At 38.4% G+C, this 13717-nt stretch overlaps 1 protein-coding gene across 1 annotated transcript in view; it reads left to right on the top strand.

The window, feature by feature from the left end:
• The window catches only part of Rabgap1l (RAB GTPase activating protein 1 like), a 587625-nt gene that overhangs the window by 167555 nt on the left and 406353 nt on the right, over window positions 1-13717 (top strand). Inside the window, exon 13 of the mRNA XM_021173796.3 lies at window positions 2021-2171. Within this exon, the coding sequence (XP_021029455.1) occupies window positions 2021-2171 (151 nt within the window). The remainder of the gene's footprint in view (window positions 1-2020; window positions 2172-13717) is intronic.

The following is a 13717-nucleotide window of genomic DNA, read 5'->3' as shown; positions in this document are numbered from 1 at the left end:
ACTTCAAAGAATTAAAGCTAATTTTATTATCTATTTTATATTTATATAAATAACAGTTGTGTAAATATATTAATATATTTATATAAGTATAAATATATTATTAACATCTATAAAAATTTTAGCATCAGTGAAATAATTTTAAAAATATCAAAATTAAAGGACTTTCTAATATATTAAGTGCATACATATAAACTATATATGTTCTTCTAAATTCATATATGTTTAAAAGCAGGTAAAAAGTAGTGTGTATCTAGAATAACATCTATAAAGTATTTTGAATCCCGATTTTTTTCTCTTAGCAGCATATCTTCTTCTATAGTGTTAATTTTTTCATGTACTAAGTCTTTCTACTTCATTTTGATCTGAACTCATCAGTTTTACCAGTTTTCATTTTCTATCTCTCCCAATCCCCTCCTCACAGGTGTTTAGCTCAATAAAAGTGGAATGGTCATAAATCTAATGATTTGCACAAAATCCTGATGTGAGAAGTTTGCTTTAACTTATTATATATGTTCAGAACATTACGATTTTCTCCAGAGATATCTAGATTAGTTCAACATGTTAGAAACAAAAAGCTTTTGAACATATTTTCAGAGGAAGATGCCAAAACTTCGGTCTGGGCTGGTGATAGAAGGGTGTGCATAATTTGGAGAAGTATGTGGGATACCAATTATGTAAAACAGACATATGGATTCCATAACTTTTCAGTTTTAAAACTTGAAATTAGAGCCTGGCGTGCTAGTTCAAATTGGGATACATTGTCAGGCTTTGGATTTGGGTGATTGCATCAGGGTCAGCTCTAGGACATAGTGAGCAAGAAATGAGAAATGTCAGAGCAAAAAGGCCTCGACCATAGCTCTGTGTCAGGAAAGAGGTGAGGCATGGACTTATATTCATGAGGCTGGAACTGTAATTCAGTTTCTTGACCAGATGGCTATTGATGGTTATAGCATAGCTACTATGCGATCGTTGGCTTTAGAGAACAGATGCTTGCCTTTTTTCTGATTATAAACAGCCCTTGAGAAAATGGTAAGACTGATAAGCATAAGCTGTCGCTTCAGCAAGACGCAGTTGTTTTGGTGTTTTAAGGAAAGAGTATGGCGTCACTTTAGGGAGTACTAGTAGTTCAGATAGGCCAGCAAGACAAATCTTCACGAGGAACTCTCTTCCCATAAGGTTAACCTTGGGTATTTTAAATCTAGATGGTTCTTTGTGCTCACGTTCACGTGGAAACAGAATGTTCCAAATTAGGTGGACAAAACAGGTAGCTTCCAAGACAGTACTTGGGTCAGGATTTGGGGACTGTAAGAAACTGAGGTTTGCATATTTCATTCCGATAATGTAGGACTTAAGATTTTCATTTGCTCAGTTCAGTCTGACCATAAAGAAGTCGATAGTGTTAAGGTGTGAAAGGCTTATGATTCACTTTCAGCATCTCCAGTCATTCTCTGGCAACACACTTAAGTCTTAAGGGACTTAAATGGTTCTTTTTTATGTTGAATATAAACAAAAGCCAAATACATGATCATCATATGGAAATTGAAAACTATAAATGATACGTGAAAAAACTTTCCCTGCAAATGGAATAAAGTGGTTCAACAAAATATAGGATGGAATAGAGAAAATAGTTAAACATGTCACCATGGCTTAAGCACTACTTTTGGTCAGTGCTCTCAGTGTTCCCAATGCCCTCAGTGTTCCCAGTCAATTTTCTTTTCATCCAGGCTTATATTTTTTTTCCCATTGGATATTTTATTTATTTATATTCAGATGTTATTCTGTTTCCCGGTTCCCCCTCCAGAACCCCCCTCTCCCATCCTCCCTCCCCCTGCTTCTATGAGTTTGCTCCCCCACCCGCCCACCCACTCACACCTCCCCGCCCAGGTGTTCCCCTACACTAGGGCATGGAGTCTTCCCAGGCTAGACTTATACTTTTACAAATAAACTAATAAATATTACTTCCATAGCAACAGAAGTTCAGGACATGGATTGTGAATGGTTTATTTTCTTCTTTTCTCAGGCACAATAAACTTGGTGACCGACCAAAAGGACTATTCACCTTGGTAAAGAGTGGTGTTCCTGAGGCACTGAGGGCAGAAGTATGGCAACTATTAGCAGGATGCCATGAAAACCAGGAAATGCTGGATAAATACCGAATCCTTATCACAAAGGTAGAAAATTCTAATAACATTTTTATGAAGAAACATCAAATTCTGTTTTGAAAGCTCTACTAACCTACTAGTGTCTTGAACTTAAAAAAAATCTACTAGTGGCATGGTGTCAGTACTTTATTTGATTCTGAACACTTGCTAGATTGTGGTAAATAGTGCCTATAATAGTTTTGAGTACTTCATACCTGGTTTCATTGTAAAATTCTGATGTAGAAAAAACTTGAAGTAATAAAATTGATGCTCTAAAGGATTTGCTAATAAACTTGCTTAGGAAATATTAAGTTACACAAAGTTGACATAAGATAAAGGAGCATTGCCTCCAATATGCTTATAAGATATAGTTTAGTAACAGAACTTGTAGAAGCTGAAAGAAAGAAAATGTTGTATCATAACTGAAGTTTAGGCTTGTCGAGAAAGTTTCTGCTGATGTTTGTTCACCATGATTGACTTCTAGTTGGTCTGCATTTCTTTGACAGTTAACAAAAGAGCCAGCCCTGACATACAGCTAGCCCAACCCCATATCAAACTACATGTCTCTATTGTGCAGCTCATGGGGGCAGTGGGTGACATTCATCATTAAGTCCTTGTCTCCCATTAAGTCTGTTGGTTTGAATAGGAATGGCCCTGATGCACTCATGTGAATGAGTGCTTGGCACATAGCGTCTGGCACTATTTTCATGTGTATTCTTGTTGTAGTAGGTGTGGCCTTGTTGGGGGAAGTGTGTCTCTGGGGGTGGGCTTTGAGATCTCATAAACTCAATTGTAGCCAGTGTGACCCAGTCTCCTTCTGCTGCCTGTAGATCCAGATGTAGAACTCTCAGTTCTTTCTCCAGCACCATGTCTGTCTGGGATGTGCTTAAGAAATAATTATGGCAGTATCTTTGTTGTAAAATCTCCCATCTGCCCAAGTGGCTAGACTTGTGGTTCCCTACCATGTTTAAAGTATAACTTGGGGTGTGACCTGAAGGTGGCAGCCTATGTAGAATGCATAAGTTTAAGGTGTATATAAGTTAGTAAGATCTATCCGTGGTTACCCTCAATTAGTAGCTGATGAAATAAGTCTTATACAACTTAGCAAAATGGAATAGTGTAGCCTTTGTCTCAAGTTTGGCCAACTCAGTATCTCCCTCTTTATCTCTCTCTCCTTTCCCATCTGTTTTTTTGGGACAGGGTTTCTTTATGTAACAGGTTTGGCTGTCCTGGAACTTGCTTTGTAAACCAGGCTGGCTTCGAACTCACAGAGATCGACCTGCCTCTGCCTCACACATGCTGGGATTAAAGACATGCGCCACCAGGCCCTGCTTCTCTTTCTCTCTTTTGAAATATAACATTAAACATAGAACAGAAACCATGAGACAAGCTGACAAATGATGTGTATGTCAAACAGGGCATGGTTAGGAAAATTGGCATTTCAAAGTCTGTTTAATGAAGGATCTAAGTTACTTGAACATTGGTAGAACTGAAAGAGCAAAGTGGTGATAAAGGTTTTAGCTTGCCACCAGCTGATCCAGAGACCAGGAAGCTACTGTTTCTGCTAGCGGAAAAAACAAAAACAAAATGAAACTACAACACAACACAACACAAGAAAAAGATCATCCCAAAATATGCAGGCAACTGATTGAGAATGACATGCCTAGGGCAAAGCTAAAGCTTTACCTTTGGTGAAACTCTTACCTGCTGGAGTGCTGCAGACCCTCTGGGTCCCTTTGTCTGCATGGACAGGGTCTCTGGTCACCGGTGGGCAAGGCATCGGCGGGTGACAGACAGACCAACATGCGAGATTGTGTAGAATCTGAATGTATTCTCACAAAGTGAACACCAGTTTTATATAGTACAGAAAATAAAAGGGGTAGGAAGTCACAGCAGGCAAAGTACATTGAAGTTACCTGACACAAAACAAAGGAATGACTTCAAAAGGATTTACAGGAACCAGGTAAATGTTTACAGTACAGATAAAGCAGTCCTGCCTAGGGTCAGCTTAGTGACAGGTAAGGATCTCACACCCTAGTGCTATTCCTTTGAGCCTTGTAAAGACTAGCACCAGGGGGTTCTGCTCTTAGCAGACCTTCTCATGAATAATGCAATACCACAACCCCCCTATTTCCTAGGCTTTGCTAAATTCTTATATGAGTGTAACTTAAGCATCTGGAGAATCTCCATTTGTCAGAAGAATTCACCAACTTGCTTCTAATATGCAATGTAGCCTGTACTGAAGATTTCTATCTCAGTGGGATTCCCTGGCTCTTACAAGGTAAACACTGCAGACTAGCCGCGAGCTGTTGGCTCCATCTTTTGTAATGCTTAATTAGTTACTGAATAGGTAACTTCCTTACTGCATTTCTGCCGGATTCCAAGATCTTTGGCTTCTGGAACCTTGGAACACTGGTGAAGGCTCTGGCTATGTCAGAATTCAATCTTAAAAGGCACTTATAATAAGATAATACTAAAAGAGAGCATGTGGATCCATACACCAGACTAATGCGGGGATAGGGTATGAGTATATGGGTTAATGAGAACGCCAAAGCTCCAGGAGGTGAGTTTCCATGAAACTCTTTGCCTTGTGAGTGCTTCTAGGCTTCTCAGCCTGTCAAGCAGACTTCACTGGAGTGTGTGTGTAGGACTGGAGAGAGATCATGTGGCCTTCCCTTTCTCCATTCTTCACTGGCTGAAAGTAACTCACAGCCAGAACTACAGGAGAAAGGCAACTTGGGAAATGAAGTTCCTCTGCTTCCAAATATCTTTCATTCATCATATTCAATAATAATTTTTTTTTTTTTTTTTGCTACTCAGTATCTTGATCTAGAAGTCTTCCTGAAAGCTGTAAAAAGATCAACATTTTATCACAGGAAGTTTTAAATGATATTGTGGTACATTATCTTATATCCTTCTCAAAGTTTGAAATCTTGGTAGAAGAAAGGTTGTAGTAGTACCTACTGCCTCATGAATAGTCATCAGAAGAACATAATGTGCTGCTTATATGGAAACATGATCTAGTATCATATCACTGTATATAGACATGTATGATCAATAACAGTTTTTATGAGAACAAATTTCTAATATGTGTATACATTTTTTACTATGCATAAGTGCTACCATACTAAGATATTATGGATAATTCATAAGATGCAGAAATTTAGACGTTATAAAGGTTAAAAATGAAAATACTTGCTTTAAAATATACTACAAAGTAGCATTCAATACTAAATATGTGTTTAACTTTTGTAATTATTCCACTGAGATAGCTGTCATATAACATAAAATTTGTCATTTAAAGATTAACAACTCAGCTTTTATTATATTTACTATGTTTTATTATATTCACTATGCTTAAATTTCAGTACTCTATAATTTCAGAATATTTCTGAGGTTGTTGGGATCAAAGCCTGGGCCCTCACATTCCTAAAAACTTAGGCTCAGTGTCTCATCTTCCACTGGCCAATTAAAGAAACTGTAATAGTGGGAAGCAGAGAAGAAGAGAGACCGGTATGAGTATACTGGGCAAGGAACAGAGAAGTCCACTGACCTTCAGAGTCCATCTTCAGGGGCCTGACATGGCATTTGAGTTCAAACAGAGAAGCTATGTAAACTAAGCTATCTATCTAGTGACCCACCATTCTCTCAGCTCCTGGCTCTTGCATGATGTTATGACAAGGTGTTAGAACAGTGTGGAATCTCTTCCTGGGAGTTTTCTCTCTGGCTTGCATCAGTGCTCCAGTCTTTTCCTTTTCCCAGGTTCTGGGCAAATTCCAATGTATTGGATTAGATTGTCCTAATGCTCAATGGAGGGGACATTAAGAGTGGCTTCATGGTGGCCAGGAAGACTTCAGGATCATTTCTGTCATTCCCCACGTAAACACCATATCTGTTAGGAACATCTGATAGCTTCCTTCTTCCCCCTTTCCTGACCTACATTCTGTAGCTGTAGATTCCCCCACTCTATTTTTTTTTGAATGTGCTTCTGTATGGAGAATCATCGATATGGGCCATTATTTATTTACTTATTTGCATATTATGAAGCAGAAATTTGAAATTTATTTCTAAATCAATTTAAAAAAATAAAATATCATTTTATTATATCTGAAAAAGACTATAGAAAGTAGAAGAGTAGATGTGTTTTTAGTCGTTACTGCCAAATATGCTACTAAATTTAGGCTAGGAAATTATTTTTCTTGTGCTTTATTTCTCTCTCTCTTTCTCTCTCTCTCACTCTCTTTTTCTCCCCTCCCCTCCCCTCCCCTCCTCTCCCCTCCCCTCTCTCCCTCTCTCCCTCTCCCTCCCCCCTGTTTTCCTGGTTCTCCCTCTTTCCCCTTCCCATTTCCCCCCTTCCCCCTCTCCCCTCCCCTCTCTGTCTCTTTTTCTTAGGGATGTCTGGGTAACAATGCAAGCATCCATTTCATGTGTCTACCATTCATCTGCATTTCCAATCTTTTTAAGTGTTCTTTTTTTTTTCATGATTTTTTTCTGTGCATTGTTGTTTCTTTTGCATGTATATCTGTATGAGGATGTTGCATCTCCTGGAAATGGAGTTACAGATAGTTGTGAGCTGCCAGGTGGGTGCTGGGAATTGAACCCAGGACCTCTGGAAGAGCAGCCAGTGCTCTTAACTACTGAGCCATCTCTCCATCCCCTTTAAGCACTCTTATGAATAAAGCACTCTTGATGCATATTTTATCAATTTATTCCCAAATCTCTGTAACTCTCTATACAAGTTTTAAATGTACAAATTTAGGTTACTGAGTATGGCAATGTAAGAAGTTTTGTGATTGTTGGGGAGGGCTGTTAATTCAGGAAAGTATTTTCCTGTGTGCTGTGCAGAAGTCTGAAACCTTAAATCAGGAACCTTTCTTTGCTCTCTGTCTTTTATTTTCTGAGAAAGGGTCTTCACTGCACTGGCCAGTTTTATGTCAACTTGACACAAGTTAGAGTCATCAGATAGGAGGAAGTCTCAGTTGAGAAAAAGCTTCCATAAGACCTGGTATAGGCAAGCCCATTCTAGAGAGTGCCATCCCGAGGTCTTGGATTTTATAAGGAAGTAGGTTGAGCAAGCCATAAAGAGCAAGCTAGTAAGCATTTGTTCCTCCATTGCCTCTGCATCTGCTTCTCCTGCCAAACTCCTGCCCTGTGTGAGTTCCTATCCTGACTTCCTTTGATGATGAACAGTTATATCATAGTTTAAGCCAGATAAACCCTTTCTTCCCCACCTTGCTTCTTGGTCATGGTGTTTCATCACAGCAATAGTAAGACACCAGACATGGAGCTTGCCAATTTGTCTAGACTTGCTACCCTGGAAAGTCTCTAGACAGTACCAGCCTCCATCCCCAAGTCTTGGGATCACAGGGACACAGGGTCATGATCGTCCTTTTACATGGACACTGGGAATCAACACTGAAGCTCTCATGCTCATGTATTAAATAGTTTATCCAGTGAATTTCCTCCCTATCCCAAGATGTTTTATAATAATGCACACATACAAATAGTTTCCAGCAATCAAGTCATATAGTGATGTTTATACTACCAGATGTTTCAAATAGATTTCTTTAGGATCTTCTTCACAATGTAGTTGCTTCATCATTAATTTACATAACAGCAATTTTTCTTGAAGGAACAAACAGATCAACTGTTTATTTCTTTAAAATATGTGGTGCCTTTCAACACTGTATTCTTAAGACACTTGGCCATTTTATGAGGGTTAAATAAGGATTAATTCACTTATTCTAACATGTGAAAACTGCCAAAATATATTTTGAGAGTAAAGCCATGAGAATTACAATTATTTCACCGTGAGTGTGCAGATTCCACAAGTTCAGGTTGCCTCTAGAACCACAATGCAGTCTGTAGCCATCACAGCAGAAGCCCATTAAGACCTCAGTTTCAGGTCACAGCAAGTGTTAGTGTAATCATGATCTTTGTGTGGTTGTTTTGTTTTGTTTTTTTTAACAAAAACAAATAGAACATAAGTCATTTTTACATATATGCCAATAAACTATATGATATCACCTACATAAAGACTTCTAATCTTTTTAAATGATTTGGTTTATTATTATTTCTAATTGTGTGTACATGTACATACCTGTATGTGGGTATGTGCATATGAGTTCAGATGCTGTTACAGGCTGAACATTACGTCTCTGGAGTTGGAGTTACAGCACTTGTGAGCCACTCTGTGTGGATCCCTGGTCTTTTGGACGAGTAGTCTGCTGCTCTTAACCAATGAACCCTCCCTCTGGGATTAAATGTCCCCAGTTTGACTTTTAGTGAAGAAGAAAGAGAGAAGAGATACTGGGTAGATGCCTACCTTGCTTAATGCTGCTTGTACCTTGCTTGCTGCTTGTAATGTGGCAGTATTTGAAATTTGTTACAGAATATTTTATTAAAAATATACATAATATTTATGGCTTATTTTTAGAATGGTAAATACTTATTAGTTGCTACTTGACACTTACTAGCATTGTATAAATAAAGTCATATAATAAATAATTTTTCACATTTCATTTATAAGTATATGACAATTTTAATGTTATTCCAATTATAATAAGTATGCTTTGTCAAAACCATTTTTGTAGAAACAGTATAGCAATATGCAACTCTGGTCATATGCCTTTAGCAGGTTTTCAGATCATAACACTTTTCTGACAGGAGTACAATAGTATATTTAATTTCATTGTCTTCTCGCCATCATTGCTAGGGAGAATAAAAAGATGAATAATGACAAAGTTCTAAAACTGTCTGCCTTGTTTTTCTATGCTAGGAGTAGAAATGAGACAGTAAGTTCTTGTAGCCAAGAGTGTACTTATGTTCTTTGGTGATGAGCACATCCGAGCTTACCACCACTCAGCGAGAAGATCATAAACACCCAGAGGGTTTTCAGGAGAAGTGCTACATGCTTGGTGCTTGTTCATCAGGATTCAGCAGCTGTTAGTCTCTTATTTTGGTCCTCTGGTTAAATTTTCCTCTCTATTAAGGGAACAATGAGATTTCTAAGGTCGACTAATCAAACAATTCAGTTTGAACAGAATTTCTTTATAGACGGTTTCAGAAACCATAGATTGTACAGAGGAGACGAAGTATGAAGAAAATTTTCTAAAGACTTGGCTCTTAAGAAAAAGTGCCCTGTCATTGAATTCTGTAAAATTAGAATTTAAAGGCACAGATTCTGTTTGGAGGTGTTCCTATGAGGGATGCCATTCTTTTTAGATGTGCTTTGTGAAACATTGTACATTGAAGCATAAGCTCCTCTGTGTCAGCTGTTTTACCTTACACTTAACCTCTCATTGCTCCATAGCTTTCAAAATGATATTCCTCAAAGCAGCTTTGTTTTCTGACGTCATTGTTGCAGAAAATGAGGCTATGGTAGTGAGCTTTTAGTTTCTCTCTAGGTATAGGTAGGAATAAAAACCCAGAGCTCTGCATATATAAGGCAAGAACTCTGCCATTGATCTGCCTTTACTTTCTTAGTGTGTACTTTTCTAGTAGATAGAAAGATGTGTGCTTACAGTGTGGGACAAGCATTTTATGGTTTGTTGTTTTTATAATAATATAATCTAAGAACAAACATGATTTGGGGGTGGTTTGATAGTAAATGTTGTGGAGAAAATATTTTTTAAAAGCACCAAACTATATTCAGATGAAGTTGAGCAAGATTGATAATTGTAGATCATCCACAGACCAACTTCCTTATGGAGTCTAGGACCAAGAGGACAGTTCAGAATAGCTATTCCGTCCACATTCACAGAGAATAATGTTGCATCCATGTAGCTTCAGTAGAAGGTCAAGCTATGGGAAAAGTGCTAGTGGCTTCCTTTGACAAGAACATACTCATGATGGAGTGAGAAATGGAGTCCATATTTCAAACTCTTAACATTTGTGACCCTAAGTGACTCTCTCAGTTCCCTTGCTTGTAAAATGTACTTAATATCTGATAGGATTGTTTATAGGATTGTTGTGAGAATTCAATGAATTAATGCATATACAGCAGCTAGAGCAGGCCTTAGTGAGGACCCATGAATCATAAGGATTAAAGAAAATTATAAAGTGATATGTGATTAAAATTAACTAAGGAACATAGAGAAGATATACATGCAAAATGCAAAGATTTCTGTGAATTCAGACGAGCTTTGCTTAGATGATTGAGATGGTCTTGTTGGCCTGGAGCCCTTCATCCCTTGGCTCTTACACTCTGTTTTCTCTTCCATGGGGGTTTCCTGAGCTCTGAGGGGAGGGATTTGTTGAAGACATCCCATTTAGAGTGTTGTGTTCCAAGGTCTCTGTATTTGTGTAATGTCTGGCAGTGGGTCTCTGCATTCTGTCTGCTGTAGGAGGAAGCTTGTCCAATATTGTCTGAAGGAAGCACTGATCTATGAATGTAGTGAATATCAGAATACTATTAGGAGTCATTTCACTGGTACTTTTAATTTTTCCCCCTTATAGCCTTTTTACTCAAGTTGAGAATTCTCTGTTTATATCTGGACCCCATTTTAATTGGGTTATTTGTCATCTTTTATCTAGTTTTATGAGTTCTTTATATATTTTGGATATTAGTCCTTTATTATCGATGTGGAGTTGGCAAAAAATTTTTCCCATTCTGTCAGCTGCCGCTTTGTCTGATTGATGGTGTTCTTTGCCTTACAGAAGCTTTCAATAGCATGACGTTCTACTTATTAATTGTTGATCTTAGTGCTTGTGCTATTGGTACTTTGTTCAGAAAGCTATCTCAAATGCCAGTGCGTTCAATGCTATTTCCCATTTTCTCTTCTCTCAGTTTCAGTGTATCTAGTTTTATGTTGAGGTCTTTGATCCATTTTGGAGTAGAGGTTTGTACAGCAGCAAGCACCAGTCGACCTGAGTCTGTACAAGCTCCTCTGTGCATGAGTTACAGCTTCCACTTTAGTGTTTTTATGGGACTCCTGAATGAGTGAACAAGTGAGTTGGATTGTGCTTTCTTTTGGGCTCTTTTCCTTCTGTTGGTTTTCCTCATTCAGTGTCGATGTTATGACTTTTAAAAATCTTGTTATAGTTTATTTGGTAATGCTTGGTTGTAATCTCTTAAAGGTTGTTCTTTTGTAATGAGAGGAAGAGAGGGAATGGACCTGCATGGTAGAAGAGATAGGAAGGAGTGGGAAAAGTAGCAGGAGGGGAACTGGAATCAGGATGTATTGCATGAGAAAACAATGCTTTTCATAAAGGGAGCATTTTTTTGAAAAAAAAAGAAAAAATACAGAGATTTCTATAGACTCTTGAGCCTACAGAAGAATTGTTAAACAGGAATAAAAAAAATAATCAATTATGATGAAGAATTGTTTGAAATGTATATGGTTAAAAAAAACCTCTTCCAGTTCAGGTATAATCATCTGTATATGCACAGAAAGCAGAACCATGTTTGTCTGATATCCTACTCCCTATCATTTTACCCACTTATTACACCTCATTCTTTAAGTTTGTGGAGCAGTTAGTACTTCTTTTGTTTCAAACATTGTAATACCAAGGTATGGTTACAATAAAATCTAGTAATATCTACACCCCACTCTTGAGGAGTTTACAGGCCAGTAGGGAAATAGTCAAGCAGAAAAATTATCATGGTTACATACCATGGCTTGGTGTGAGTCAAGTGACAGGAAAGCATGGACATGTTGAGGAAGTGAGTTGATGGTATATGGTGGGCATTGTATCTATTGCTGTCATATGCCCTCTTTAGTGACTCTTAAGGTTTCGGCAACTTGATTCTTGTCTTTCTGAGAAGAGCTTACTGTATCCCTGGCTGACTGGCAACTCTCTGTAGGCTAGACTAGTCCTGAACTTACAGAGATCTGCCTTTATTTTATTTTATTTTTTGTTCCAGTTGCTGATACAGTGGCACACACCACTATGCCTGGCTGGTGATGTCATTCTTATTTTTACCATTGAAGAAGTAGGAATCACATTTGAACCCATTATGTTGAAAACTCTAAAAATATGTAGTCCATTAAGTCTTTATTTATAAGTTTTTAAAATTTTGTTATTACATCACTTGCCCCTTTTCTTTTCTCCTCCAACCCCTCCTATGCACCCCCTTTTCTCTTTCTCATGGCCTCTTTTTCTTTCATTGCCACCATCCACACATACATAAGTACGATCTGCTCAGCTCCTCTGGCTCTTACAATCACTTTGCCTTCCGCTTCCATAATGATTGAACATTAAGTGCAAAAACTGTGTTGAAGATTTATTAGTTGTTACTGGGCACCACATGATCTCTTTTTCCTCTGCATTTTTATTGTTTGTGGTTTTCTGTAATGGTCTCCATCTGTTGCAAAGAGAAGTTTCTTTCTGAGGCATGAGAACTACACTTATCTGTGAATATACATTTAGAATGTAGTTATGAATTATGTTAGTTTAATACAGTGGCATAGGTTCTTTTCTATGACCCCTGACTTCACTAGCCCAAGGTGACTGGCTAGGGTTCAAGTAACAGGCGTGTTTTCTCTCCTGTTCAGCACACATTACTACATTTTGTCTAGTAAAGAGTCTTTAGAAAGAAGTTGAGGGCCAGGCAGTGGTGGCGCACGCCTTTAATCCCAGCACTTGGCGGGCAGAGGCAGTCGGATTTCTAAGTTCGAGGCCAGCCTGGTCTACAAAGTGAGTTCCAGGACAGCCAGGGCTACACAGAGAAACCCTGTCTTGAAAAACAAACAAATAGAAGAAGAAGAAGAAGAGGAGGAGGAGGAGGAGGAGGAGGAGGAGGAGGAAGAGGAGGAGGAAGAAGAAGAGGAGGAGGAGGAGAAGAAGAAAGAAGAAGAAGTAGTAGTTGTTGTTGAGGGAAAAGCAGTGCTCTTCTTCCTACTGTACGGGGTATTAATAAAAAATTTTAATTAACCTGAGGACTATATTAGAGCCAAAGTCAACCTGTAAGCACCACCTGCTCAAGGACCAGGAACTTCACAGAATTCTGGGCGTTGTGGCTCTTTGAAAATAATGGGATACATGGTGGCCTTGTGGTTTGGTTCTTAAAAAGTCCCTACAACACATGGCCCATCACCACTCACTGTGGTTTCAGACAATGATATGACCAGAGTCCATGTGGTTAGTATTTAAATAAGTTTGTTTCAAATTTGACTAAATTTTGGAACTCATTTTTGTTTAAGGAATCCCAGGATTAACAATTATTCTGTTCTTATTTGGAAGTGTGCAGGCCTTCTAATTAAAACAGCAGTAAGACAGAGCACCTGACTTCATGCTTCCTGTTGGAAGGGTGTGTCTGTTATATGTCTCAGTAGACTTGAGTTTCCACAAAGGTCAAATGTGATTTGCTGCTCCTGCCTGTGATTTCCAGCCCTGGGCTGAGGGTACCAATGCCTTTAAGGGATGCCCTGAAGGGTTTGTACCTGAGTCTGACAGCATTCTTTAGACTCTCTTTATCATCAAGACTTAACTAGCATTCTTCAACATTTTTGAGGTGATCTCAGAGCATATCTACCCTATTGCCTCTATAGAAACAAGCAAATAGAATTCAAAGCTTCTGGAATCAGGATGAAATCTTAATTGCTGGCATGAGAAGCCACTGAGTAATAGTCACG

This window comes from Mus caroli, unplaced genomic scaffold, assembly GCF_978045245.1.
Source record: "Mus caroli unplaced genomic scaffold, Mus_caroli_1 scaffold_1, whole genome shotgun sequence".
In the NCBI taxonomy this organism is placed as follows: Eukaryota; Metazoa; Chordata; class Mammalia; order Rodentia; family Muridae; genus Mus; species Mus caroli.
The sequence above is the reverse complement of the archived record's forward strand: the minus strand, read 5'-3'. Positions and strand labels throughout refer to the sequence as shown.